This window comes from Salvelinus fontinalis, chromosome 2 (genome assembly GCF_029448725.1).
Source record: "Salvelinus fontinalis isolate EN_2023a chromosome 2, ASM2944872v1, whole genome shotgun sequence".
Lineage (NCBI taxonomy): Eukaryota > Metazoa > Chordata > Actinopteri > Salmoniformes > Salmonidae > Salvelinus > Salvelinus fontinalis.
In genome coordinates this window covers 27,738,753-27,766,220 of record NC_074666.1, presented here as the reverse complement: position 1 = coordinate 27,766,220, position 27,468 = coordinate 27,738,753, and the positions used below count along the sequence as shown (strand labels likewise).

At 45.4% G+C, this 27,468-nt stretch overlaps 1 protein-coding gene across 5 annotated transcripts in view; it reads right to left on the bottom strand.

Moving 5' to 3' along the window:
- LOC129815418 (RNA-binding protein Musashi homolog 2-like) overlaps positions 1 to 27,468 on the bottom strand; it is a 490,331-nt gene that overhangs the window by 133,589 nt on the left and 329,274 nt on the right. For 3 of the 5 annotated variants that reach the window (XR_008753427.1, XM_055869219.1, XM_055869225.1), the window contains exon 11: positions 16,062 to 16,181. Coding sequence is in view for 2 of the 5 variants with exons in the window: in XM_055869219.1 (XP_055725194.1) it covers positions 16,062 to 16,181 (120 nt within the window). In the remaining 3 variants the exon portion in view is untranslated. The remainder of the gene's footprint in view (positions 1 to 16,061; positions 16,182 to 27,468) is intronic. The other 2 variants (XR_008753428.1, XR_008753429.1) reach the window with 1 other exon arrangement.

Genomic DNA, 27,468 nt, shown 5'->3' with positions numbered 1-27,468 from the left:
CAGGTGCTGAGTCACCAGTGATCTGCACTCAATCCTCAGTCCATCTCTGTATCTCAGTTTTGGAGGCTGCCTGGCTGGCTGCTGTCTGTCTGTCGGTATATCTGTCTGTCTGTCTTTGCCCGACTGTCACACGGGTGGCCATTCAGCATTCTGCACGTGCTCCAGTGACATTAAATCCAGCTGCACCTCCTCTGTACCCCACACCACAGCCATGCCACTAACCACACAGCCAGTACTCCCAGGCAGGGACGTTCTCTTACACACACACCAATGACCTGGGAGACACTCCTACTGCAGCACAGGAATGAGGACTCTGTGAGGAGTACGGGCCAGGTTGAATTATGGACGAGGGCATTTCACAGGGTCACTGCTTTTCTCTGAAGGATGTGCTCTCTTCCGGGACTGGGGAAAAAGGATAAGGGACCAAATTTCCTGAGTGTTCCACCTCCTTATCTTCACCCCTGCCCACCATCCTCCTTTCTTCTGCATGTGCTATGGAATGCCTTCAGGCGACTTTCACGGCAGATATGCATTCAGCCCAGCTTTAATCGTTAAGGACACCAGGAGAAAACTAGGGACACTTGTGTTTAATCCATTTGTGACATCCACGCTAATAGCCGTCCGTCCTTGAGTTTCCGAGGTGGTTTTCCCATGCTCATCTCTAATTAGACAAGCTTCCTCTGCTTCCTCTCCTCTTCCTAATTAGATCTTTAACAACAAACAAGCAGCGACCTTTACAAAGGCCTTGCCACAATCTCCCCCATTAGTTAAACGGCTGAGAGGTGCTAGGCTGAGGGTGGGGTGGGAGGGGGAGGCTCTGCTTTGTCCCTGGCCCAGCCACACCACCCGTGCCACATCCGTATGGTACCGGCTGCCAGGCCCCCGACAATGGCAGCTTCCTGTTGCAATCTGCATAATTCCGCCAATTCCAGGATAGCGGGAACGACAGGACACAAAGACGACATCCACAGACACAACAAATACACATGGCGGCTTTGTTTGCGCTGACACGGACAATTAGTCCTCAGCTGCTGGCATGAGGCCTCTCACTGCCGGGAGGGTCTTATCTAATAAAGCCAGGCAAAATTACTTTTATTGTTCAGGTAGATTGCTTCTAATGATAGTGCCACCAGTGGGAGAGGATATGAATAAAATTAGGCTCACTGAAAACGCTCCCTTCTATGGACCAAAGCTGCCATCTGGGAGAGGCAGAATAGCTTGATTATCTTCCCCAACTAATTTTCTTTTCAGAGCAAACAAATGATTTAAGCTACTTCACTTGGACGAAGGTGAGAAACAGAACGAGAGTGAAGAAAAGTGGCTGAACATCAAAGATGTAGAAATAATGGCTTTCCTTTGATCATCCTAACAGACATATGTTTTTTACCAAGCTGTTAGAGAGGGCCTAATTCTCCCATTTCGCTACACTAGCGCATTTCTGTTGGGGGATGGACGGGGGCTTGTATATGTGTGTATGCATACAATCCCTGTGGTGCTTTGGAATAAAGCTCATTATAAACTACAGTACTGTATTTCTATATTAAAGGAACATCTGGTCCAATCAATGGAACTACTACAAATGAATAATAATAAACCAGGATGGAATATCATATCGCACAATGACTTTTTTCTTAGAATAGAACACAATACTGCATGTCTCTCTGACCACTTTAACATGCAAGGAGCATTCACATATTACCTAGACCCTTTCTCAGTTTTTGGTCTGTAGATAATAAATGCATTGTGGCTATCAGTACTCACCAGTGTGGAACATAAAAATCTACATTCTGATTGAGGTGACTGAGGACAGAAACAGTGCCATACAACAATGCTTTACAGACAGTCAGAGCACTGAAGGCCTTCTACAATAACAGTACGTGACTGTTCAACTGAGGAGGACACTTTGTGCTCCAGTGTAATACGTCTTTCCTTGGTCTTTCATGGTTAGGTAAAGGTGGATGCTCAGACACCTGTGCACTACCTCAGAGATGTGCACTAGAACCCTATACTGAGGAGTTTAAACTGGACATGGGGTCAGTGGAGGGGACACGCACACACTCTTACACACACACGCACGCACGCATCGATAGATCATCATCTCTGTAGAGTGATGTCTCAGGTAGGCTGGGCATTAGGCCCCCACAGCTGCAGCAGCATCACCGATCATATCTGTTATGAGCTTGAGACCATCCCATTATTAATATTCATACCATCTAACTGGAACAATGGCCCCTTCTTTGGACTTTCTTTTTCTCCCCACACTGGTCTAATTGGATGTAATTACTCATCTACAAAACAAATTAGCAGGTTGAGGTTGCCTTGGCGACCAGATCAGGCGGCCCAGCAGTGCGAATCGTTCGCCGAGCTCCATTTATACTGATAATTATCCCTCTCTTCTCCCTCTCTCGCTCCCTCTTTCCCACTGGACAGGGGTTGCTGGGGTGGGAGTGGGCAGCTCTCGTCGGCCAGCTCAGAACTTACTGCCCAGGGTTGGAGAGGCTGCATCTCTCATAGCATACTGCATCACGAGGGTGGCTTTCTTCAAGTAGATATATGCTCCTGTCTCATTTCCACTTTGCCAGATGACTGCCTCTAAGGAGCGATTCTAAACCACTGCCTTGAAACTTGCTACTTTACTCATCTCTTTGAAGAAAACAGACAAAGAAGCCTATCATGTTCATGGTAAAATGTAGGGGATATTTCCTCAACCACTTTAGAGAGAGGACGAGGTGTTTAAGAGTGCTCAAGTCTGTGATTATCCTGACACTGACACTGAATTCCCCAAAATACACACAAACACTCCCACACACATTAATACACACACACACATGCATGCACACACCGTCACAGATGTGCGCACACACACACACACACACACACACACACACACACACACACACACACACACACACACACACACACACACACACACACACACACACACACACACACACACACACACACACACACACACACGCGCTGTCACTGGCGCGTGCACACTCACACACCTAGAGAAATGTTTGCTCCCAATCATCCCTCCCTCTCCCCTGCCCCCTCTGAATTCCTTGGTGGCTATAAGCACACATCACACCGCAGAGGACGTCAATATACTTGTCATACGGCTTCCCAAATTAGCTTTGAATTTCACAGCAACTGTAATTAGCTACTTTATTTCCATCGATGCCATTTTAAAAATAAAAAACTGCCGCTTTCTGGGCTGCCGAGACTAGCTTTCACTTTCCATTTGAAATAGTATTTTCTGACTGAATGGGTGACTAATTAACAGCACTAGACCCCCTTTTCAAAGACAGCGGCATTTCATAAATAATACATATTTAATGTCTTGTCATTTTATGCTCAGAGAGGCTTGGCTAATGAATTTTAACAGATGATTTATTCCTGCATTTGCTAGCCCATACCCAGGCCTTTGTTCTCCTTTAGGCTTTCATTCTTTCTCTCTTTCTTCCTCTTGCAATCCTTTTTCAAACATTGATAGCTTCCAAAAGTGCCTCATCACAGGAAAATAACCTTTTTTAATGTTGTCTGATAGTGAATGACTGGCGTCTAATCAGCCATGTGACAATGTGATGTGTGACTGGGCTACTTTACCTCCTGCAGGTGTGAGTCAGGAGATCTATGGAACCCTAGAACAGTTCTGGTCCTATACTGTCCTTCTAACAACACAACATTCACATTTTGACAAGGGTTTTGTTTAGTGTTAATGAGTGTTTATGAGTGACTAGTGGTTTATAAGGTATAGCTATTCATATTCATAAGTTGCTCCAACTTCCACTGAAATCAAAGTGAGTGAGGCCATGACTCAAGCCTGCCTGAAGCCCATTGGGAGAGGCTCAGCATGGATCAACCGCCAGGGACTTCTCCCCAGTGACCCCTGAACATCTGCCAGCCACAGCTGTGTGAGCAACTGCACTGGGACAGGACAGGAGCAGTCGAGAAGGGGACAGGGACGCCTTGCCATCCCCAAAGTGTCACATCTTCTCCCTGGGCCCCAGTCAAACTGGGGTAAACACTGTCACATGGATTGGTTTGGCATGCTATACCCAGGACATGTGATGCTCTTCTGGGCTCGTCGCTGAGCTAAGCTAAGCGGAGCAGCATCTGGGGCGAACGGACGGACCTGAGCACCCGTGGGGCCCGGGGAGCCAGATTAATTTAGCCCAGCGAACGCAGCCAATCCCAGACTCCTCTGGGGCACTTCCCAGGATCACAGAGCTTGTTGGGAGGAAATGGATAATGATCTCAGATAATGTGTCAAAATGTGCCAAATTATTTCTCTCTTCAAGCAAGCTGTGGGTTCATCAGTGGAAAACAAAAACAGCCAGGGTTCAGTGGAGGAGAATACTGGAAACCCCATCTACATAAGAACTTCCTGTTTCTCTTTAAGGCAGAATAGAACCATAGGATAACAGTTTCCCTGGGGATATGAATCACATGGTAGAAATGATCAAACAAAACATAAATGGAAAAAATGGTATGTTTTCTACAGCTGAAGTAGGAAGTTTACATACACTTATGTTGGAGACATTATGAACTCGTTTATCAACCACTCCACAAATGTCTTGCTAATCAACTATAATTTTGGCAAGTAATTTTGGACATCTACTTTGTGCATGACAAGTACTTTTACCAGCAATTGTTTACAGATTATTTCACTTATAATTCACTGTATAACAATTCTAGTGGGTCAGAAGTTTACATACACTAAGTCGACTGTGCCTTTAAACAGCTTGGAAAATTCCAGAAAAAATATGTCATGGCTTTAGAAGCTTCTAATAGGCTAATTGACATCATTTGAGTCAACTGGAGGTGTAACTGTGGATGTATGTCACGTTACTGACCTGTTTTCTCTTGTTTTGTATTTATTTAGTATGGTCAGGGCGTGAGTTGGGTGGGTTGTCTATGTGTTGTTTTCTATGTTGGGGTTTTGTGCGTTTGGCCTGGTATGATTCTCAATCAGAGGCAGCTGTCAATCGTTGTCCCTGATTGAGAATCATACTTAGGCAGCCGGGGTTCACGTGTGTGTTTGTGGTTGTTTGTTTTTCGTGTTAGTATTCGTGCCACATGGGACTGTTTTGGGTTGGATTCTATTTGTTAAATTGTTTCATTGTAGTGTTCAGTTTATTTAATAATAAATTATGGACATTTTCCACTCTGCGTCTTGGTCCGATCCCTACACCTCCTCTTCAGACGAAGAGGAGGAAATCTGCCGTTACAATGTATTTCAAGGCCTACCTTCAAACTCAGTGCCTCTTTGCTTGACATCATGGGAAAATCAAAAGAAATCAGCCAAGACCTCAGAAAAAAAGACTCCACAAGTCTGGTTTCTTTCTTGGGAGCCATTTCCAAACGCCTGAAGGTACCACGTTCATCTGTACAAACAATAGTACGCAAGTATAAACACCATGGGACCACGCAGCCATCATACTGCTCCGGAAGGAGACACGTTCTGTCTCCTAGAGATTAACATACTTTGATGCAAAAAGTGCAAATCAATCTCAGAACAACAGCAAAGGACCTTGTGAAGATGCTGGAGGAAACAGGTACAAAAGTATCTATATCCACAGTATATCCACAGTTTATCCACAAATCTGCCGTTACAGAAACACCCACCACCAAAGGACCAAGCGGAGTGGAAAAGGGCAGCAACAGCAGCGGCCAAAAACCCAGGACTCCTGGACTTGGGAAGAGATCCTGGATGGCAAAGGACCCTGGGCTCAGCCAGGGGAATATCGCCGTCCCAATGCGGAGTTGGAGGCAGCGAAGGCAGAGAGGCGCTGGTATGAGGAGGCAGCGCGGCGACGCGGTTGGGAGCCCGAGAGTCAGAGGGGGGCACACGCGGAGTGTGGCAAAGCCGGGTAGGAGACCTGAGCCAACTCCCCGTCCTTACCGTGGAGTGAGAGGGCGTCGTACTGGTCAGACACCGTGTTATGCGGTGGAGCGCACCGTGTCCCCAGTACGCGTGCTTAGCCCAGTGCGGGCTATTTCACCTTGCCGCACTGGTAGGGCTAGGTTGGGCATCGAGCCGGGTGTCATGAAGCCGGCCCAACGCATCTGGCCTCCAGTGCGTCTCCTCGGGCCGGCGTACATGGCACCAGCCTTACAAATGGTATCCCCGGTTCGCCAGCATAGCCCAGTGCGGGCTATTCCACCTTGCCGCACTGGCAGGGCTACGGGGACCATTCAACCTGGTAAGGTTGGGCAGGCTCGGTGCTCAAGAGCGCGTGTCCTCCTTCACGGTCCGGTAATTCTGGTGCCACCTCCACGTACCAGTCCTCCGGCCTTCCTCCTCTACAGCGCAGCCAGAGTCTGAACTGCCTGCCTGCCCAGCGCTGTCTGAGCTGCCTGCCTGCCCAGCGCTGTCAGAGCTGTCCGTCTGTCCCGAGCCGTCAGAGCTGCCCGTCTGTCCCGAGCCGTCAGAGCTGGACGGCTATTTCAAGGCCGTTCTGTCTCCTAGAGATGAACGTACTTTGATGCAAAAAGTGCAAATCAATCCCAGAACAACAGCAAAGGACCTTGTGAAGATGCTGGAGGAAACAGGTACAAAAGTATCTATATCCACAGTAAAACGAGTCCTATATCGACATAACCTGAATGGCCGCTCAGCAAGGAAGAAGCCACTGCTCCAAAACCACCATAAAAAAGCCAGACTATGGTTTGGAACTGCACATGGGGACAAAGATCGTACTTTTTGTTGAAATGTCCTCTGGTCTGATGAAACAAAAATAGAACTGTTTGGCCATAATGACCATCATTATGTTTGGAGGTAAAAGGGGGAGGCTTGCAAGCTGAAGAACACCATCCCAACCGTGCAGCATGGGTGTGGCAGCATCATGTTGTGGGGGTGATTTGCTGCAGGAGGGACTGGTGCACTTCACAAAAGAGATGGCATCATGAGGGAGGACAATTATGTGGATATATTGAAGCAACATCTCAAGACATCAGTCAGGAAGTTAAAGTTTGGTCGCAAATGGGTCTTCCAAATGGACGATGACCCCAAGCATACTTCCAAAGTTGTGGCAAAATGGCTTAAGGACAGCAAAGTCAAGGTATTGGAGTGGCCATCACAAAGCCCATTCCTATAGAAAATGTGTTGGCAGAACTGAAAAAGTGTGTGCAAACAAGGAGGCCTGACCCAGTTACACCAGGTCTGTCAGGAGGAATGGGCCAAAATTCACCCAACTTATTGTGGGACGCATGTGGAAGGCTACCCGAAACGTTTGCGCCAAGTTAAACAATTTAAAGGCAATGCTACCAAATACCAATTGAGTGTATGTAAACTTCTGACCCACTGGGAATGTGATGAAAGAAATAAAAGCTGAAATAATGTCACGTTCGTCGTATTGAGGAGATCAAGGCGCAGCGTGATATGCATACATTCTTCTTTTAATGAAGAAGGAACACAAAACAAACTAACAAAGTAACAAAACGAACATGAAGCTATACAAAGAGTGCTAACAGGCAACTACACATAGACAAGAACCCACCAAACCAAAAGGGAAAATGGCAACCTAAATAGGATCCCCAATCAGAGACAACGATAAACAGCTGCCTCTGATTGGGAACCGATTCAGGTCACCATAGACCTACAATTACCTAGACTTACAAACACACCTAGACATACAAAAACCCTAGACAAGACAAAACACGCATACCTACCCTCGTCACACCCTGACCTGACCAAAATAATACAGAAAAGATAGATAACTAAGGTCAGGGCGTGACAAATAAATCCTTCTCTCTACTATTATTCTGACATTTCACATTCTTAAAATAAAGTGGTGATCCTAACTGACCTAAGACAGGGAATTTTAACTAGGATTAAATGTCAGGAATTGTGAAAAACTGAGTTTAAATGTATTTGGCCAAGGTGTATGTAAACTTCAACTGTCACATCATCACAGATGTACACTACCGTTCAAAAGTTTGGGGTCACTTAGAAATGTCCTTATTTTTGAAAGAAAAGCAAATTTATTTGTCCATTAAAATAACATCAAATTGATCAGAAATACAGTGTAGATATTGTTAATGTTGTAAATGACTATTGCAGCTGGAAACAGCTGATTTTTAATGGAATATCTACATAGGTGTACAGAGGCCTATTATCAGCAACCATCACTCCTGTGTTCCAATGACACGTTGTGTTAGCCAATCCAAGTTTATCATTTGAAAAGGCTAATTGATCATTAGAAAACCCTTTTGCAATTTTGTTAGCACAGCTGAAAACTGCCAGCATCCCGGAGTCGCTTCTTCACTGTTGACGTTGAGACTGGTGTTTTGCGGGTACCATTTAATGAAACTGCCAGTTGAGGACTTGTGAGGCGTCTAATTCTCAATCTAGACACTCTAATGTACTTGTCCTCTTGCTCAGTTGTGCACCGGGGCCTCCTACTACTCTTTCTATTCTGGTTAGAGCCAGTTTGCGCTGTTCTGTGAAGGGAGTAGTACACAGCGTTGTACGAGATCTGAAGTTTCTTGGCAACTTCTTGCATGGAATAGCCTTCATTTCTCAGAACAAGAATAGACTGATGAGTTTCAGAAGAAAGTTGTTTGCTTCTGGCCATTTTGAGCCTGTAATCGAACCCACAAATGCTGATGCTCCAGATACTCAACTAGTCTAAAGAAGGCCAGTTTTATTGCTTCTTTAATCAGACAACAGTTTTCAGCTGTGCTAACATAATTGCAAAAGGGTTTTCTAATGATCAATTAGCCTTTTCAAATTATAAACTTGGATTAGCTAACACAACGTGCCATTGAGTGATGGTTGCTGATAATAGGCCTCTGTACGCCTATGTAGATATTCCATTAAAAATCAGCTGTTTCCAGCTGCAATAGTCATTTACAACATTAACAATGTCTTCACTGTATTTCTGATCAATTTTATGTTATTTTAATGGACAGAAAATGTGTCTTTCTTTCAAAAACAATGTTGCAGAGTGTAAATTGTGTATTTTGAAAACAACACATCCCTGCTTGTGAAAGCAGGGACATTTTAAACCTATTTCACTGTTTAATTCCCTCAGAAAACAACATGTTACACTAGCAGGTGCTGCTTAATAGCACTATTATACAGTATGGGGTCCATTTCAGGCATAGAAATATGACTACCAAAGCATTATACTGTGCACTGTGCAGTGGGAAAGGTCACATTAAAGCATATCCTCAGTGTTTCACAGGTCACTGGGGGCCTAAAGACAGCATTGATTGGCCATAGAAAAGGCCCTGAGAGATGTGCTTATTCCAGAAATAATATTGGAGGGAACTAAAGCCACGTTAACCTTCAGCACAATGCACTTATTGTGTACCAAGGGACTGTTGGCCAGGAGAACCGGACATGTAATGAGTCTCTTCAGCTGACGAGACTGATCCGCTCCCACTGAGTCTTACTGACATCCACTTACTCACAGGGGAGGGAGGGTGTGGCAGACAGAGAAGAAAAAAGAGGGGTGAGAGAATGACAGGGAAAGGTAGAGAGAGAGAGAGAAGAACAGGGAAGGGTAGAGAGAGAGAGAGAGAGAGAGAAGAACAGGGAAAGGTGGAGAGAGAGAGAGAGAGAGAGGAACAGGGAAAGGTAGAGAGAGAGAGAAGAACAGGGAAAGGTAGAGAGAGAGAGAGAGAGAGAGAGAGAAGAACAGGGAAAGGTAGAGAGAGAGGGAAGAACAGGGAAAGGTAGAGAGAGAGAGAAGAACAGGGAAAGGTGGAGAGAGAGAGAGAGAAGAATAGGGAAAGGTAGAGAGAGAGAGAAGAACAGGGAAAGGTAGAGAGAGAGAACAGGGAAAGGTAGAGAGGGAGAGAAGAACAGGGAAAGGTGGAGAGAGAGAGAGAGAAGAACAGGGAAAGGTAGAGAGAGAGAGAAGAACAGGGAAAGGTGGAGAGAGAGAGAGAGAAGAACAGGGAAAGGTGGAGAGAGAGAGAGAGAGAGAAGAACAGGGAAAGGTAGAGAGAGAGAGAAGAACAGGGAAAGGTAGAGAGAGAGAAGAACAGGGAAAGGTAGAGCGAGAGAGAGAGAGAAGAACAGGGAAAGGTAGAGAGAGAGAGAAGAACAGGGAAAGGTAGAGAGAGAGAGAAGAACAGGGAAAGGTAGAGAGAGAGAGAGAAAGAGAGAAGAACAGGGAAAGGTAGAGAGGGAGAGAAGAACAGGGAAAGGTGGAGAGAGAGAGAGAGAAGAACAGGGAAAGGTAGAGAGAGAGAGAAGAACAGAGAAAGGTGGAGAGAGAGAGAGAAGAACAGGGAAAGGTGGAGAGAGAGAGAGAGAGAGAAGAACAGGGAAAGGTAGAGAGAGAGAGAAGAACAGGGAAAGGTAGAGAGAGAGAAGAACAGGGAAAGGTAGAGCGAGAGAGAGAGAGAAGAACAGGGAAAGGTAGAGAGAGAGAGAAGAACAGGGAAAGGTAGAGAGAGAGAGAAGAACAGGGAAAGGTAGAGAGAGAGAGAGAAAGAGAGAAGAACAGGGAAAGGTAGTGAGAGAGAGAAGGACATGGAAAGGTAGAGAGAGAGAAGAACAGGGAAAGGTAGAGAGAGAGAGAGAAGAACAGGGAAAGGTAGAGAGAGAGAGAAGAACAGGGAAAGGTAGAAAGAGAGAGAGAGAGAGCAGGACAGGGAAGGTAGAGAGAGAGAGAAGAACAGGGAAAGGTAGAGAGAGAGAAGAACAGGGAAAGGTAGAGAGAGAGAGAGAAGAACAGGGAAAGGTAGTGAGAGAGAGAAGGACAGGGAAAGGTAGAGAGAGACAAGGACAGGGAAAGGTAGAGAGAGAGAGAGAGAGAGAAGAACAGGGAAAGGTAGAGAGAGAGAGAGAGAAGAACAGGGAAAGGTAGTGAGAGAGAGAAGAACAGGGAAAGGTAGAGAGAGAGAAGAACAGGGAAATGTAGAGAGAGAGAGAAGAACAGGGAAAGGTAGAGAGAGAGAGCAGGACAGGGAAAGAGAGAGAGAGAGAAGAACAGGGAAAGGTAGAGAGAGAAGGACAGGGAAAGGTAGAGAGAGAGAGAAGAACAGGGAAAGGTAGAGAGAGAGAGAGAGAAGAACAGGGAAAGGTAGAGAGAGAGAAGGACAGGGAAAGGTAGATAGAGAGAGAAGAACAGGGAAAGGTAGAGAGAGAGAGAGAAGAACAGGGAAAGGTAGTCAGAGAGAGAAGAACAGGGAAAGGTAGAGAGAGAGAAGAACAGGGAAATGTTGAGAGAGAGAAGAACAGGGAAAGGTAGAGAGAGAGAGAAGGACAGGGAAAGGTAGATAGAGAGAGGACAGGGAAAGAAAGAGAGAAGAACAGGGAAAGGTAGAGAGGGAGAAGGACAGGGAAAGGTAGAGAGAGAGAAGAACAGGGAAAGGTAGAGAGAGAGAGAAGGACAGGGAAAGAGAGATAAGAACAGGGAAAGGTAGATAGAGAGAGAAGGACAGGGAAAGAGAGAGAAGAACAGGGAAAGAGAGAGAGAGAGAAGAACAGGGAAAGGTAGAGAGAGAGAGAAGGACAGGGAAAGAGAGAGAGAGAGAAGAACAGGGAAAGGTAGAGAGAGAGAGAAGAACAGGGAAATGTAGAGAGAGAGAGAAGAACAGGGAAAGGTAGAGAGAGAGAGAAGAACAGGGAAAGGTAGAGAGAGAGCAGGACAGGGAAAGAGAGAGAAGAACAGGGAAAGGTAGAGAGAGAGACGGACAGGGAAAGAGAGAGAAGAACAGGGAAAGGTAGAGAGAGAGAGAAGAACAGGGAAAGGTAGAGAGAGAGAGAGGGACAGGGAAAGGTAGAGAGAGAGAGAAGAACAGGGAAAGGTAGAGAGAGAGAGAGGGACAGGGAAAGGTAGATTGAGAGAGAAGGACAGGGAAAGAGAGAGAGAGAAGAACAGGGAAAGGTAGTGAGAGAGAGAAGAACAGGGAAAGGTAGAGAGAGAGAAGAACAGGGAAAGAGAGAGAGAGAAGGACAGGGAAAGGTAGATAGAGAGAGAAGGACAGGGAAAGAGAGAGAGAGAGAAGAACAGGGAAAGGTAGAGAGAGAGAGAAGAACAGGGAAAGAGAGAGAGAGAGAAGAACAGGGAAAGGTAGAGAGAGAGAGAGAAGGACAGGGAAAGAGAGAGAGAGAAGAACAGGGAAAGGTGGAGAGAGAGAGAATAACAGGGAAAGGTAGAGAGAGAAGAACAGGGAAAGAGAGAGAGAGAAGAACAGGGAAAGGTAGAGAGAGAGAGAAGAACAGGGAACGGTAGAGAGAGAGGACAGGGAAAGGTAGAGAGAGAGAAGGACAGGGAAAGGTAGAGAGAGAGGAAGAGCGAGAAAGGGAAAGGTAGAGAGAGAGAGGTGAGCGAGACAGGAAAAGGTAGAGAGAGAGTGAGAGAGAGAGAGTGAGACAGGGAAAGGTAGAGAGAGAGAGAGAGCGAGACAGGGAAAAGTAGTGAGAGAGAGAGAGCGAAACAGGAAAAGGTAGAGAGAGAGCAAGACAGGGAAAGGTAGCGAGAGAGAGAAGAGAAGGACAGGGAACGGTAGAGAGAGAGGACAGGGAAAGGTAGAGAGAGAAGGACAGGGAAAGGTAGAGAGAGAGAAGAACAGGGAAAGGTAGAGAGAGAGAGAAGAACAGGGAAAGGTAGAGATAGAGAAGAAAAGGACAGGGAACGGTAGAGAGAGAGGACAGGGAAAGGTAGAGAGAGAGAAGGACAGGGAAAGGTAGAGAGAGAGGAAGAGTGAGAAAGGGAAAGGTAGAGAGAGAGGTGAGCGAGACAGGGAAAGGTAGAGAGAGAGAGTGAGAGAGAGAGAGTGAGACAGGGAAAGGTAGAGAGAGAGAGAGAGAGCGAGACAGGGAAAAGTAGTGAGAGAGAGAGAGAGCAAAACAGGAAAAGGTAGAGAGAGAGAGCGAGACAGGGAAAGGTAGCGAGAGAGAGAGAGCGAAACAGGAAAAGGTAGAGAGAGAGAGCGAGACAGGGAAAGGTAGCGAGAGAGAGAGAGATAGATAGAGAGAGACAGAGAGAGATAGAGAGAGAAAGGTAGCGAGAGAGAGAGAGACGGGGAGAGAGACAGGGGTGAGACAGGGAGAGAGACAGAAAGAGAGACAGAAAGAGAGACAGGGAGAGAGTCAGGGAGAGAGACAGGGAGAGAGACAGGGAGAGAGACAGGGAGAGAGAGAAAGGGTGAAGATGAGAGGTAGAAGGGGAGGCAGAAAATGAGAGCGAGAGAGAGAGAGAGAAAGGCAGAGAGGGAAAGAGAGAGAGAGAGATAGAGAGTTAACAGTTAAGAGGTAGAGTAAGCAAAACATAAAGAATAAAAAATAAAAAAAGAAGATAAAAGCTCAAAAGAGCATCCACGGCCCTAATGAGCTCGGCAGCAGAAATTCCATGGCGATCGATGCACGATGCAGGTTTACAGGCGGAGGCCTTGAGAAAAGAAGCGGCCATCTCATCTGAGACTCTGAAACATCCCACTCATTTCCGATGCACATAATAAGAGCTCATTCCTCTGGAGGGAGCTGAAAGGGCCCGAAGGAGAGACAGAGCAGGCAGAAATATCTCTGTTGAGTGGGACCGAGGCGATGGAGGAGGGGAGATCAGAGGGGAAGGGCAACAAGAACTAAACCCTAGGCTGACATGACATTCACGCAGCTCCTCAGTTCTAGGAGAGAGGTGCATGATGGGGCTGATGCAACAGAAACAATATTGCCACTCTGCATTCAAAGGTATTGTATTGCATCATGTTTATTTGCTACTCTGTAATGCAGAGTTATGGGGCTGTGGAAATCTCCCATAGAATACTGTTTGAAACTAAAGCAACAAGTTGAAAAGCACACCTGCACACCTCCAATAAGGACCAAAGTGATGACGAGGCAATCTAAAGGACAGCACTCCGATGAGTGATCTCCTTCTATTGGAGGATCAGAGGAGCGATCCAGGGATCTAGCATCTGACTGTAATGGCTGATCCCATTGTTCAGGAGCCCAATAAAGTCAAGTCAGAGTGCACCAGACCCTAGATTTCCTGATCAATCACTCTGTCCATAGGAATGACAGGGCCACAGAGAATCCATCAATAACAACTGCTTTTGTCTCCTCACTGATAAACTCTATGGATTATATCCCAGTAATAAACCAACAAAGCAATAACTTCTCCAGGATGTGTCATTCATCAGTGAGTGTCAAACAGCCATCCCTATTCGATATGTCCATCCTCTAATATTTTCTCAGATGACCTCCGTAATAGAGGCTCCTCATCTATTACATTCGCACAGAAGGACAAACACTGGGAAGGGAGACATGGAGTAACATTCTGACTCCACTCTTGTCATTCAGGGCTAAATTGTTATGGCGTGATAGCGAGGCCAGTCCTAGGGATTACTTTAGTCAGAGAGTAAATAAAAGGGCCTCACGGAGGAGTACAAACCCCCTCCGTCATTAGCAGCAGCACTGCCCTGTCATGGAGAGGGAGGCCATGTGAGCGCGGTGTCCATCTGTCCGCTGTAATTAAGGCGTGGGCTGTCAGAGCCAGAGAGGAGAAAAGGGTGACACAGCCCCGTGTTGGAGATAGGGGACTGTCTTTCACTTACCCTTGGCTCTCTGCGGAGCAGGCAGGGACGCCAGTGAGCAGCCAGCCACGTGGCGAAGAGAAGACAGAGGCAGGGGTATAAGGCTTGCTCGGTGGGATGTTAAGCGTATGGGTAAATAGGAGCGCGGCGGGGCAGTAATGAGATGCACCCGTCCACCCCGGCACAGCACGGCGCTGCAGCTCGGAGAGGAGACGGGCGGGAGATTAGCTGAGACGAAGGTCACGTTTAAACATGCTGCGTCTTCCTCAGCACCCAACCCTGTTTATCTACCATGTGTGTGTGTGCGTGCATGTGACAGGAAACATAGTGGTTAAGAGCGTTGGGCCAGTAACCTAAAGATCGCTGGTTCGAATCCCCAAGCTGACGAGGTGAAAAATCTGTCAATGTGCCCTTGAGTAAGGCCCTTACCCCTAGTTGCTCCTATACGTCCCTCTGGATAAGACCATCTGCTAAATGACTCAAATGTAAATGTAAAATGTGTGCAGTAAACTACGGGGCTGCAGGTGTCTGGAACCTCAGAGCTGAGACAGTCCCCTATGGCTCCTCATTACCTAGTCTGCAGCAGACCTGTGAGGTCAACATTTACCTCACTACACCTCTGTCCTCACCTCCCCCTTATACATCCCCTATCAGACAACCCAGAGTTGTGTTACAATCTGACAGCAGTACATGATGGGCCCCCTGCATCTCAAACTTCCTCATTCTCTGGCAGATTGCTTGTTTTGAAGAGGCCTGATTGGAGAGAAAGAACATCTGATTGGCTTCCTGTGTTCCCTGCGCTGAAGTGAATGGGTGTGTGTGTGGGTGAACGCGCTTGATTGTATTGATTGGTCAGGATATAGTTCCAAACAGTTTCCATCAGGACTTTGAGGCTTACATTCACATGATCATACTGCAGGACCACGAGCACATATATCAGAGGCTCCACCAACGGGAGGTACTGTAGAACTCAGAGACAGATGACCTGAGTCCGATTAAGAAAACCAGTCTTCCCTAGAGCTTGGATGCTGCCTGTCAATTTCAGACACCAAGGTTGTTATTCAGTGCTATTGATTGCTTTAGTGTTATTGAGAAGGACAGAGCCAGATCTGTTAATGTAGCTGACTGGTGAATCAATGACGAGTGAGAAACAGGGAGAAGTGTGTGTGTGTACATTGTTAGCTAACCAATCAGTGCTATGTGTGTGTGTACAGTGAGTGGATGTCTCCAGGTTTTATGGTTGGAGGAGCAGTGTTAGTCACCGAAGGCTAAGCCAGACATATCGCATCACATCGCCAATGAAGAACTACACAAAAATTGAAATCAGCCACTCATTTCTAATTTGGTCGTAATCGATTGAGCTACTTTATGTCCTAAACACCCAAATATTTTGGCGAGTCATTCTTAGACAAAGTGTTAGGATTGGGGAAGAAGTGTTGACGGCTCCAATGTGTGTGGACTACATAAAGCATGTTTCCATGGGTGTGCTAAGGAGAAGCAGAGGAGCGGGAGAAGCTGGAGGGAGCAGCAGCCACACAGAACACGGACAGAGCAGAGTTTACCTGGTCCTGTGTTCTGCGGGTATGCCATGTAGCCGCCTTTTCCTCGGGCCCCCCTACCTGAGCCACGCGCTGCTGCCACCGCCGCTGCCGCCACTGGTCCGTACGCCGTCGCCGGGAAGCCTGTGGGCACACATAGGAAACATGTCACTCACTGTCATCCCAGACTAAGCTAGTTGAACCCAGAGGCTGCTCTACAGGAGATCATCACAGTGTTCTAGTGTTCTATCGACACGCTCTGGGATCTGACTTACATAGCCTTCCCATTTATACAGAGAGATAGAGAGGGAGAGAAAGAGGGAGAGAGAGACACAGAGAGAGACAAATAGCCTTCCCATTTATACAGAGATATAGAGAGAGGGAGAGAGAGACACAGAGAGAGACAAACAGCCTTCCCATTTATACAGAGAGAGAGAGGGAGAGACAGGGAGAGACACAGAGCGAGACAAACAGCCTTCCCATTTACACAGAGAGACAAAGGGAGAGAGAGAGATAGGGAGAGACACAGAGAGAGAGAGACAGGGAGAGACACAGAGAGAGAGACAAACAGCCTTCCCATTTATACAGAGAGAGAGGGAGAGAGAGAGACACAGAGAGAGAGAGACAAACAGCCTTCCCATTTATACAGAGAGAGAAAGGGAGAGAGAGAGATAGGGAGAGACACAGAGAGAGAGAGACAGGGAGAGACACAAAGAGAGAGACAAACAGCCTTCCCATTTATACAGAGAGAGAGGGAGAGAGAGAGACACAGAGAGAGAGACAAACAGCCTTCCCATTTATACAGAGAGAGAGAGGGAGAGAGAGAGACACAGAGAGAGAGACAAACAGCCTTCCCATTTATACAGAGATATAGAGAGAGGGAGAGAGAGAGACACATAGAGAGAGACAGACAGCCTTCCCATTTATACAGAGATATAGAGAGAGGGAGAGAGAGGGAGAGAAAGACACAGAGAGAGACAAACAGCCTTCCCATTTATACAGAGAGAGAGGGAGAGAAAGAGACAGGGAGAGACACAGAGCGAGACAAACAGTCTTCCCATTTATACAGAGAGAGAAAGAGAGTGAGAGCGATAGGGAGAGACACAGAGAGAAAGACACAGAAAGAGAGACAAACAGCCTTCCCATTTATACAGAGAGAGAAAGAGAGTGAGAGCGAGGTACACTTGTGAAGATGCGTGCATGCGCACATACACATAGATAGACACGCATGTATGTGCACACACACACACATATGCAATCACTCACTCACACACACTGTATCTTGTGAGAGGTTAGGGTAGGCGGGAGGTCCTCTCTTCCATGCTGAGCCTTCACTCGCCTAATTATCAGCACACACACACGCTGTGCTGGGCCGGGGGCTGGGCCGGTCACACTGTCGATAAACTGATAGGGGGGGGCGGCACAATCATTTACTCAAATTAAATAATTAGGGCGCCTTAAAACGCTCACTATCGTTTCGATCAGGCCCAGTTGTGCATGCCTCTTAATTGAGTTAGCAGCAGCGAGTGAGCTCCACTTGGTGGAGGCTCTCTGTGCCATATTGCCATATTTCCATTTAGCGTGGGGAGACTATCTCAGCTGGGTGTAGTGGAGGGGATGTCAACGGCTTTACTCTGGGGAGAGACCAGCTTCTTTAGAGCTTTACAGCATTGCTCTCTGGGAGGTGTGGTTCTGTAATGTGTCCTCTGTATTTTCTTCTGGCCCCAGAAGTTACCAGTTGCTACACTCTAAAAATGAAGGGTTCAACAACGGTTCTTCTAAGATCTGCAAAGTTCTTCATAGAATCTTAGGGTTGTTGGCACTGAAAATGGCCCCCAAAAGGTTGTTCCAAGAACCCCATAGGAGGTGGGGTTCAACGAGGAACCTCCTTAGTTGGTGGGGGTTCTTGCAGGAACCTAACTGCCCAACTGAAACATTTGGATTTGAAAGGACAGCAGTTGCAGGAACTTAACTGAAACATGTAAAGATCTCCTCAATTTAAGATAAGGTTTGTCACTTATATGATCTAAATTGATATTGTTTTATGATGATACTATCTATCTTTACATATTTATGGCAATCTTTCTGAAACAGAAAATGGACACAATTCGATGGATATCAATCAACAATGAGGTAAGAATGTGTAGGCTATAAGAATATGTTGAAGGCTAGCTGTACTGGGTGCTGATGACTGAACTGCTCATTTTTTGTGTCTGTCTTCAGACCCCTTGACACTTTCCACATTTTGTTACGTTACAGCCTTATTCTAAAATGGATTATATCGTTTTTTCCCTCATCAATCTAGAAATAATACCAAATAATAACAAAGCAACATTTTTATTTTATTTCTTTTGCTAACTTAATAATCAACCCAAAAAGTTATTCAAAAAGGTTTTTCGAGGACCCATTAAAAGCGGTTCTTTTCACTTATAGGGGTTCCCCCACAGTTTCAATTTGAAGAACCCCTAAAGGATACTCCAAGAACCTTTTCTTTTTAGTGTATGGTTCAGCTTCGGCCACTTGAATGCATGAGTGAAGGTATCAAAATATTTTCAGACACTCAAATTGAGCCTTGACATTTTGTGGGGGGTTGGAAACTATCCTTCTCACTGTCATGTTCATATCCAATCAATACTCATTGCAAGTACATTTGCATTTGTTGTTTTACTGTGACTATCCGAGCCAATCTGTTAATATGTTAAAATGGTGTTCAAATACACCGATTAGGACTTCCACTGATTTACTCAGTATACCGGTGCATTTCTCTAACAATTTAACTAATACCAGCATCATTACAGTGTGCAATTAAAGCAACAAGTGGAGTCAGTGTGTCTATGCCTCTTTTAGAGCATTGATGTAATTACAGTGCAGTCTCTCTCTCTCTAATGAACACACCCATCTCTGCCTGACAGAGACTCGTCCATGCCCAGGGCCTGACACCAGAGATGGCTGCTCCTCTCTCCCCTCCCCTCCCCTCCCCACCCTCTCTCACACAGAGGAATGGCATGTCATTAGGCCTGACGACTAGCCTGACTCTTCACTCTGGCCCTAATATGCTTTTGCATAATCAAACAGCCCACATTATCCTGACAGGAACGTACTGTTAACGAGAACATTCAATCTCCTAATTACCCTGCCAGCTAGTCAGCCAGAGAGTTGTGGTCTTGATCTTTTCAAAACAGAAAGTGTTCTGTGTTATGTGTGTGTGTTCTGTGTTGGGTTGTGTGTGATATGTTCTGTGTTCTCTATGTGTTGGATTCTGTGTTTGTGTACTGTGTGTGTTGGGCTGACAAACAGCTGGACAGACACACAGGGGAAGTGTTGAGCCCTCTCCGGAGGAAGTCGAGAGTGTTTTTCTGATACTGTCGAGGTGAGAAGACCACCAAGGTGTGACCTATTTTCTGGGCCAGCGTCCCCCTACAGTTCTGTCCAGAGGGGCTCACAAAAAGACTGATGAGGGTGAGGCAAGGGGAGGTGGGAGGAGGCAAGAGGGCAGGTCAGAGGAACCGCAGGAGGAGGAGAAAAACACATTGGTTTTATGTAACTCACACCTCTGCAGACACAATGTGAGCATGAGCGAGAACGTTGGGGTGAGGTGCCGTCGTGCTGGGACCGTAAGGTGGGCGAGAAGCAAAGACCTGCCGTTACAGGAAAAATAGCTCACAGCTCAGAGACGTGAGTGTGTGATGGGTAGGGTTGCAAAATTCTGGTAACTTCCCCAAAATTCCCAGGTTTTCAATTTCCAGAAATCCCAGTTGGAAGATTCACAGAAACAGAAGGAAATAAGCAGGAAATGCAGAATCCTCCAACCAAAACTTTTTTCAACCTTAGAGTTTTTAAACCTTAGTGCGCCGCCCTGTGGGACACCCAAACACGGCCGGTTGTGATACAGCCTGAAATCTAACCAGGGTCTGTAGTGACGCCTCTAACACTGAGAAGCAGATAGACGGAAAGATTTTCACAATCAGTCCCCATTTCCCTCAAGTCTAAGACGGCCCTGATTCAAACATCACTTTTTATATTCTACACCTCTCTTTAATCTCTTCAGAAAAACACAACTCAGCTCGGATGTTATGCTTAATGACGGTTACTCATCCCTGCCTCTCCACAAATGCCAGCCCTGCTGTTGCCGTGCAGAAGAGCCCTTTGCTGGAGTCAACACTCTTTTCTCTTTCTCGCTCTGTTTTACTAAGTACTGTATCTTCCCCTCCCTGCCATTTGACCCTGTGGCTTCAAAGTTAGTGGCAGGCAAAGTTGTGGAGAGAGATTAACTTTTCAGGATTAGGTGGGTTAATTAATAGATCGCTGCGGCTCTTTGTTTTGTGTTCAGGCGGTAAGAAGCTGCCCAAGAGAGGCACTGCAGCATTAAATCAATTTCATGGGCCTTTTATTACTGAGAAGATAAAGCCAATATTTAGCTTTACATTTGTCACTATTGTTTGGACCTGCTTTGCCACTTGAGTGGCTGCGCTCTCTCAGTGGGGACTGGGGACAAGGACACATCTGTTTATGGACTGGGGGCCCGAGGGGGCCTCTGGGGACCTGTCCTCAGCGCTGTCCTCTATCCTCTCTGCTTCGGCTGAGAGCACAGGCATTCGCTCCACTTCAACAGAAGAGTCAGACAGAAGCACTGATTAGACTCACAGCAGCCCTGCAGTATACACTTCCTCTCTTTGAGCACTCAGACTTTGTCATCATTTTTGTCTTCAACTAATTCAAAACAACATGGGGTAAGTCATCTATTCATAACCACAAAGCTGCCATTGATATCCAGTAAAAAACGAGATTAAGAGAGACAAATCGTGAGTTTCTCTTACCTTCCTTTGAGAGAGGTCATTCACAGTAACAGCTTCGGTGTATCTCCTCCCAGCTCTCTCCACAGTGTATCAGTCTCTACACTATACATAGCCATCCTGGCCCCCTGTAGCCGTGTGACGCCACTACGCTCACCTCTCTGTCCTACATCCATCTCCCTTTCTCTCTCATTCAAACTACCACTGTTTTACACTCCATTCCACTCCATTCTGTCATCCCTTACGCTCATCTATACCTCATCCATCTCATTAGCTCTGCTCGTTTCTCATTGTGCCGTGAAACTTGACAACATTTTGCACCACTCTCCTGTTCCATGTCCCACACTGGCTTTATCTCAGTGTCCGACCCCCTTTTTCCAGAATCCAATGTGTCACTACGACGCTTTCACTATGACGATGGACTGCTGCAGCGAGCGCCCCACAGTAAGGTCACAGCCGTGTCCTGAGCGCTATGACAACAGCTTGGCTGATGTAAGTGTCCTCTGTATTGTTCTGTTGCAGCTCAGCTCACCTAACAATGACAATGCAACACTATTCCCCTGCTCTGCTTTGCACTAAACAACATTGTACATTGTAGTAATTTAGCAGAAGCTCTTATGCAGTAGTACGCACAGTTAGTGTGCTCCTCTTAAGATAGCTAGGTGGGACAATACAACTGAGATGTCTTACTTAAGATACTCTTTGAAGAGGGCCACAGGGCAGAGAAAGAGCTGGAGATTGTAGCTGGAGAGTGTTTTTATCAAAGCGCTGCTGTAGTTTTACATAGCCATATTATTCACTCTTCTGGTTAGTCTATCTGAAAGGGGGGTACATAAAAGTTCTCCGTACAGAGGGTGAGTCTCTTACAGAGGGAATACATCGGTAAACACAGTCATGGCCCACAGGGAAAGACAAGAATCTCTGAGAGGCAGCCTCACTGTGGCCTCACTAAGAAGAGGAGAAGGGGTGGGGGGGGGGGGGACACTGGGGAAATCGAGAGAAAAAAAATCTCTCCCCTCTACATTCCCTTTTACAGGAACCTTTGAAAAAAGAAATAGCAAAATATAAAATGAGAAACAAGAGGGGGAAAAAAACGGATGTCATCTTTTTATCTCCAGGCTGACAAGTGGCCCATTGTTGTCGTCCTTCAGCACCAAGTCTCTTCTTTGTTGTTTGGAAAAAGCTCTTCGCCAGCCGTATCAAAGGCTCAAATCACAGATGAGCTGGAGAGAACCAGGTGGCTTTTATATGAGCTGCCACTCACACACTAGCTTCTCACCTCTCCTTTGAGTGAATTCATTCTTAATGCCTCCGAATCAATGAAAACACCCACACACTGAGTTCTCTTTCATACAATAGAAATGTAAACTTACAATCTGTTAGAATTTGTGTCTGCGAGCATGCACTGAAGTACTGTACCTGTGCTTTAAAAAGACTGGGTTGTCTATTCATGTCGGTTGGTGCAGTTGTGGTTGTGTGTGTGTGTGTGTGTGTGTGTGTGTGTGTGTGTGTGTGTGTGTGTGTGTGTGTGTGTGTGTGTATATATACTCAATGGATTTGTGTGAGTGCGCTTATGGATGTGTGTGTGTGTGTTTGCGATTACCTTTGTGTCCGCCTGCAAGTGTGAACAGTGTCTCTTTTTCTGTCGATGGAGGGCAAATGGTTCCGTTTGGAATGAAACCATTTGGTACACTGATCCTTTGTTATTACGACTTCATGGGTTTTGATTTGGGGACAGGGAAAGTCATTTATAGAAACACGGAGAAAGCCCAGAGTCCAAAAAAAGCCAGGCTTTACGATGGTAATTGCATGTTTCATACACCATTGAAAATAATGATGTGGGGAGGAAGCAGAGAGATTTGGAAAAATCCCAAACCCCTATATCCTCCTCTCCTCTCCTCTCCTCTCCTCTCCTCTCCTCTCCTCTCCTCTCCTCTCCTCTCCTCTCCTCTCCTCTCCTCTCCTCTCCTCTCCTCTATGGAGCAGAAGACAGAGGGAGCAGCTAGCTAGTTACTGTAGCTGAGGAGGAAAGCCGATAGTTTCCTCATGAACTATAATGAAGCAATATATTGTGACAGAATCAACCACAACACTGGAACACTGCGACCATTACAAACGTCGGTCTCTCTAAAGGTTAGAGAGACACGATTTACGACTAATTACCACATTCACACCTCTGTAAACACACACACACACACGTACCCAGCAGCACCACATGAGCTACGTGCTTGCGTTTCATACAGCTACTGTATAGTGAGGGAATGATAAACGACCACAGGCTATATTACTTTGTCATCGCGTCTTTTTGGCGCCCATAGTTTATGAGGGTGACTTACTTGGCTCCTGAGAGAGATGTTCACACATACCATTAAACGTTGAAAGACTTTCCAACCGATTGTGCCGAAGGTGTCTGAGTGCACTGGAGCAGCCAGAACATTCTGTCTAACAAACTACATAGCGCTCAACACAGACAGCTCATGGAGTCCCGAGGCAATCTGCTGCAGAGCTGAGAGAGAATCAGGAGTATGGAGATGTCCAGCCTCAGTAGTTTTCAGGTTATCTCATATACATGTAATACCATAAACCTGACATGGACATGGTTATGTCTTCCCCTCATCAGTATTAGTGTATGTTGGTCTCTGGTCCAGGGTCAGTAGAGAGAACCTGGCCAGGACACACAGCTGGGTTTTTCTCTGGAACTCTTTGTTAGCGTAACATCTCAATCCGATTTAGAATCAAGACTTATAACAAGGGAGTGTTAAGCCTGTGGGATCCTGTTGAATCAAAGAGCCCAGAGAAAGTTCAGAATGTGTGTGTGGGACTGGACACCGTCCTCCTAACCAGATGCCAGTGTTGTTCCTCTGGGGGCGGGACCTTGATATTAATTAGACTAGGCCACCATGGCCCCTTCCCAATAATAACAAAGTAAACAGTCTTTAAATAAAAATAAAAAAGCTATTTATTATATTTAGAAATACTGCGCCAAACATCTTACTTAAATATAAAATTGCGCGACTAAAGATCTAATTTGGTCAAAATGAATGACCAAATTATTATAATTTTTTATTATTGTTTTTATTTTTTCCTTTCACGATATAATAACAAAGCAATTTAATTACATTTGGCATTAAACAATAACTTCACAGATATGAATACACAGCGCATTCGGAAAGCACCCAGGCCCCCCGACCCTCCACACCCCGCCACAGCCCCACTCCTAAACGGACCAAAGAAAAAATCTTCCTCATCAATCCACACACAACTCCCCACAATGACAACGAGAAAACAGCTCCCCAAACCTGCCCCCACCCTGCCACCATGGGGCACCGCGTACAGACTGACGAGGGAAAAAAACAACCTAATCCATTCTAGAACAAGGCCGCAACGCAACAAAATGCGGAAAGGATGAAGGGGCGTGAACCCCCCCGAACACACCGCACACACAATACAGAAATAAAAGGAACCAACTTTCATTTTTCAGTCTATCAATATCGTTAGTGATATTCAGTAACAGCCAAGCAGGATTTGCAGGCATTGTGGTACGCAGAATATCCCAATCTTTTCCATTACCTTCTGCAAAAGGTATGCAAGCTTGGACAGTCAGAGAACATATGGATCATATCACCTGTACTTGACTGACATCTCCAGCATAGACAGGATTCTATCAAACCCATTCTGTTCAACCTCAGAGGAGTCCAATGAATCCTATTGAACACTTTAAATTGAATCAGCTTGGACCGGGCATCTCTCATAGGGAGGAGCATCTCTACTATTATATTCCATTCCTCCTCTCCAAATGTTACCTCCAATAATTTTTCCCATACGGCCTATAAGTTCTATTAAAATACACCTATAAGTGGCTATATATTAGCCCTGCGGTATATAGTAATTTACAAAGGATCTCTATCTTAACACTTACATCGGAATGTACTGGGAATTTGTTGTTATTATGTAGTACCTTAAACATACAATATCTCAGCTGAAGATATGTCCAAAAGTCTTGTTTCTGTAAATTATACTTGGACTTTAGTTCTTCAAAAGAGGTAAAAGTGTTTTCTTGATTTAGACAACCAATGTTTTTATCCCCTGTCTATACCAACCTTTCCAGAAAACCATGTGTCCACCTATTTTCTATTTAGGGTTGTTCCATAACGAAGCAGAGCTTGTCAAGAATGGTGAAGATTTCGCTCTTTTATGAATCTGCCTCCATATATTTTTAGTATGGGACATTATTGGATTCTGCAGTCCCACCTTTTGTTGACTCAAATAATCTGTTACTCCGAATGGAGCATTAAGTTTTCTTCCATGTCCACCCAAACTGGCCTATATCGAGTTCTCAATAAAGAGAGAGCCTATTTGGGCAGCTACAAAGGCTTCTTGATATAATTGCATGTTAGGGAGCTTTAATCCTCCCTTCTCAGTCTTTGCCTGTAATCTCACTAGTTTCATCCTGGCCTTTTTATGGGCCCAAACAAACTCAGTAATCATTTTGTCTATGGATTTAAAAGTATAGACAGGTATGGATAGTGGTAATATGCTGATAATGTAATTCAGTTTAGGAGCTAAGATCATCTTTATAACCTGTATCCTACCCCATAACGAGATTTGTAGCTTATTCCAGCTCTTATACTGGAGTTGAGTTTTGTTCAACAGTGGGTCAAGGTTTTCAGAAATCATGTTCTCTGACCAGGATTTAAAGCGATCCCCAGGTACCTCAAGGTTTTAGGGACCCATTGAAACCTCCAGCTGGGGAAGTCATTTCTCAGACAATGTAATGTACATTACTTCAGATTTGGTACAGTTTACTTTATAACCGGATATCTCTGAAAATGCATTTACTAGGTCCAGTCTTATAGTTTCGGTTAATTTCTCCAAGGTAATGGGGAGGTCGAGCCAATTCCTGTCTTCCTCTGTTAGTTCAGGAAGGTTCAGAATCTGAAAGAATGCCTCTGCTTTCTGCATATCTAAAGGACCATCTGAAGTAGAAAGTTCCTGATAGAAGTCTCAAAATATATTGTTTATTTCTTTAGCTTACCTGTCTTATCTCTGATTCCACCTACTTGCCGATCTGTTTCTCTAGATTCCAATTGACTGGCCAACAGTTTTTCTGCCTTTTCACCTGATTCGTACCATCTCTGTTTCAGCCTGTACAGGGAATATTCCCTTTTTTTACTGAATAAAGTATTCAGCTCGTATTTGGTTTTCGTCAGATTTACCAGAGAAATGTTGTTAGGATTGGACCAATATTCCCTGTCCAGCGTTTTGAGCTCTGTTTCAAGTTGATACATTTTCTAGTAGCTGATCGTTGTATCATTACTCTGTGCATGTAAGCTTTAAAAGCTTCCCAGACATTTACCTGTTTCGCACTATTGTTGTTTGCTTCGAAGAATACCGTAATGTGTGTTTTAAGGAATTCACAAAACATCTTGTCCTGTAAGAGACTGGTGTTCATTCACAAAACATCTTGTCCTGTAAGAGACTGGTGTTCATTCACAAAACATCTTTTCCTGTAAGAGACTGGTGTTCATTCGCCAACATTAACATTTTTGCCTTTCTCCAGGTTGTTGGGTAAACTGTCTTTCACACAATCCTCTTTATTTATGTGGATTTCGGGAACCCCTCTGATCCGAAGTTGGGTTTCTCCGACTGTCATTTTCCTGGTATCGAAGTTGTTCTTTACGTTTTTCGATCATAGTCTCCATTTTTTCAACAGTGTCGTTTAGGCTGGGGTTCTTGTCCTCCAAGGTTGATATCCTCTCCCTTTGTTGTCGAGAGTGTCCACTTGTTTTCAGTGAGCCCACTGTATGTTTTATTTCAGCCACATCTTCGCCCACTTTTGCAATTTTCTCTTTGAGATTTTTGTTCATTTTGCGAATCTCATTTAGAACTGGGTATTCAGGCTGTTCTTCGCCACCATTTTCCTTGTTAGCTGCAGGTAGAGACAACATTTTAGTGTTTTTCTTCAAAAGTTACTGCTTTTGTGCATTTCTAAGTGGTTTTTCCATGTAACCGATATCTTGGGACAATTAGTTAACAAAATGTGTAACTAGGTGTTGAATAATTAGTTCAAATATAGATGGAGCTACACAGCGTCTTTAGTTAGCTGCTGCTCCTAGCCACATCTTCGCCGGAAGTCACAATGCTGAAGTAAACACTCTTCATTTGTTATTTTAATGGTCCTCTCAGTACATGGAGACAGAAGACATTTAGATGAGGAGAAAGGACTGAGGTACGCTAAGATGAAAGAGTAGCTTCAAGTGTCAGATCATCAACACAACTCAGAGCTCAGATGAATCCCCTAGCTGATGGGTGGCTATATCTATGGGACGGAAGCAGTGTGTATGTGCGTTACTGTATAGCAGGCATACTACACCCTCACCACTGCCTAAACCATGTTTTATGATACACAATTACATCTTTACTGCCATTCAATACAAGGCGAAACAGTTCTCTTAATAATGTCAGAATAAAACATTGGTTGTACTTGGCAGAGTCAGGCTCTGAGCACTCAGTGAGTTACACAGCAGTTCTGCTGTACGACCTGCCACTGATTGCAGAAGTCATAAACAGTGTATGAGTCAAAATGAAGGTCCAGTGAGGGGAGGGCAGTGTGTTGTGTTAATGAGTGCTGCTGCTGA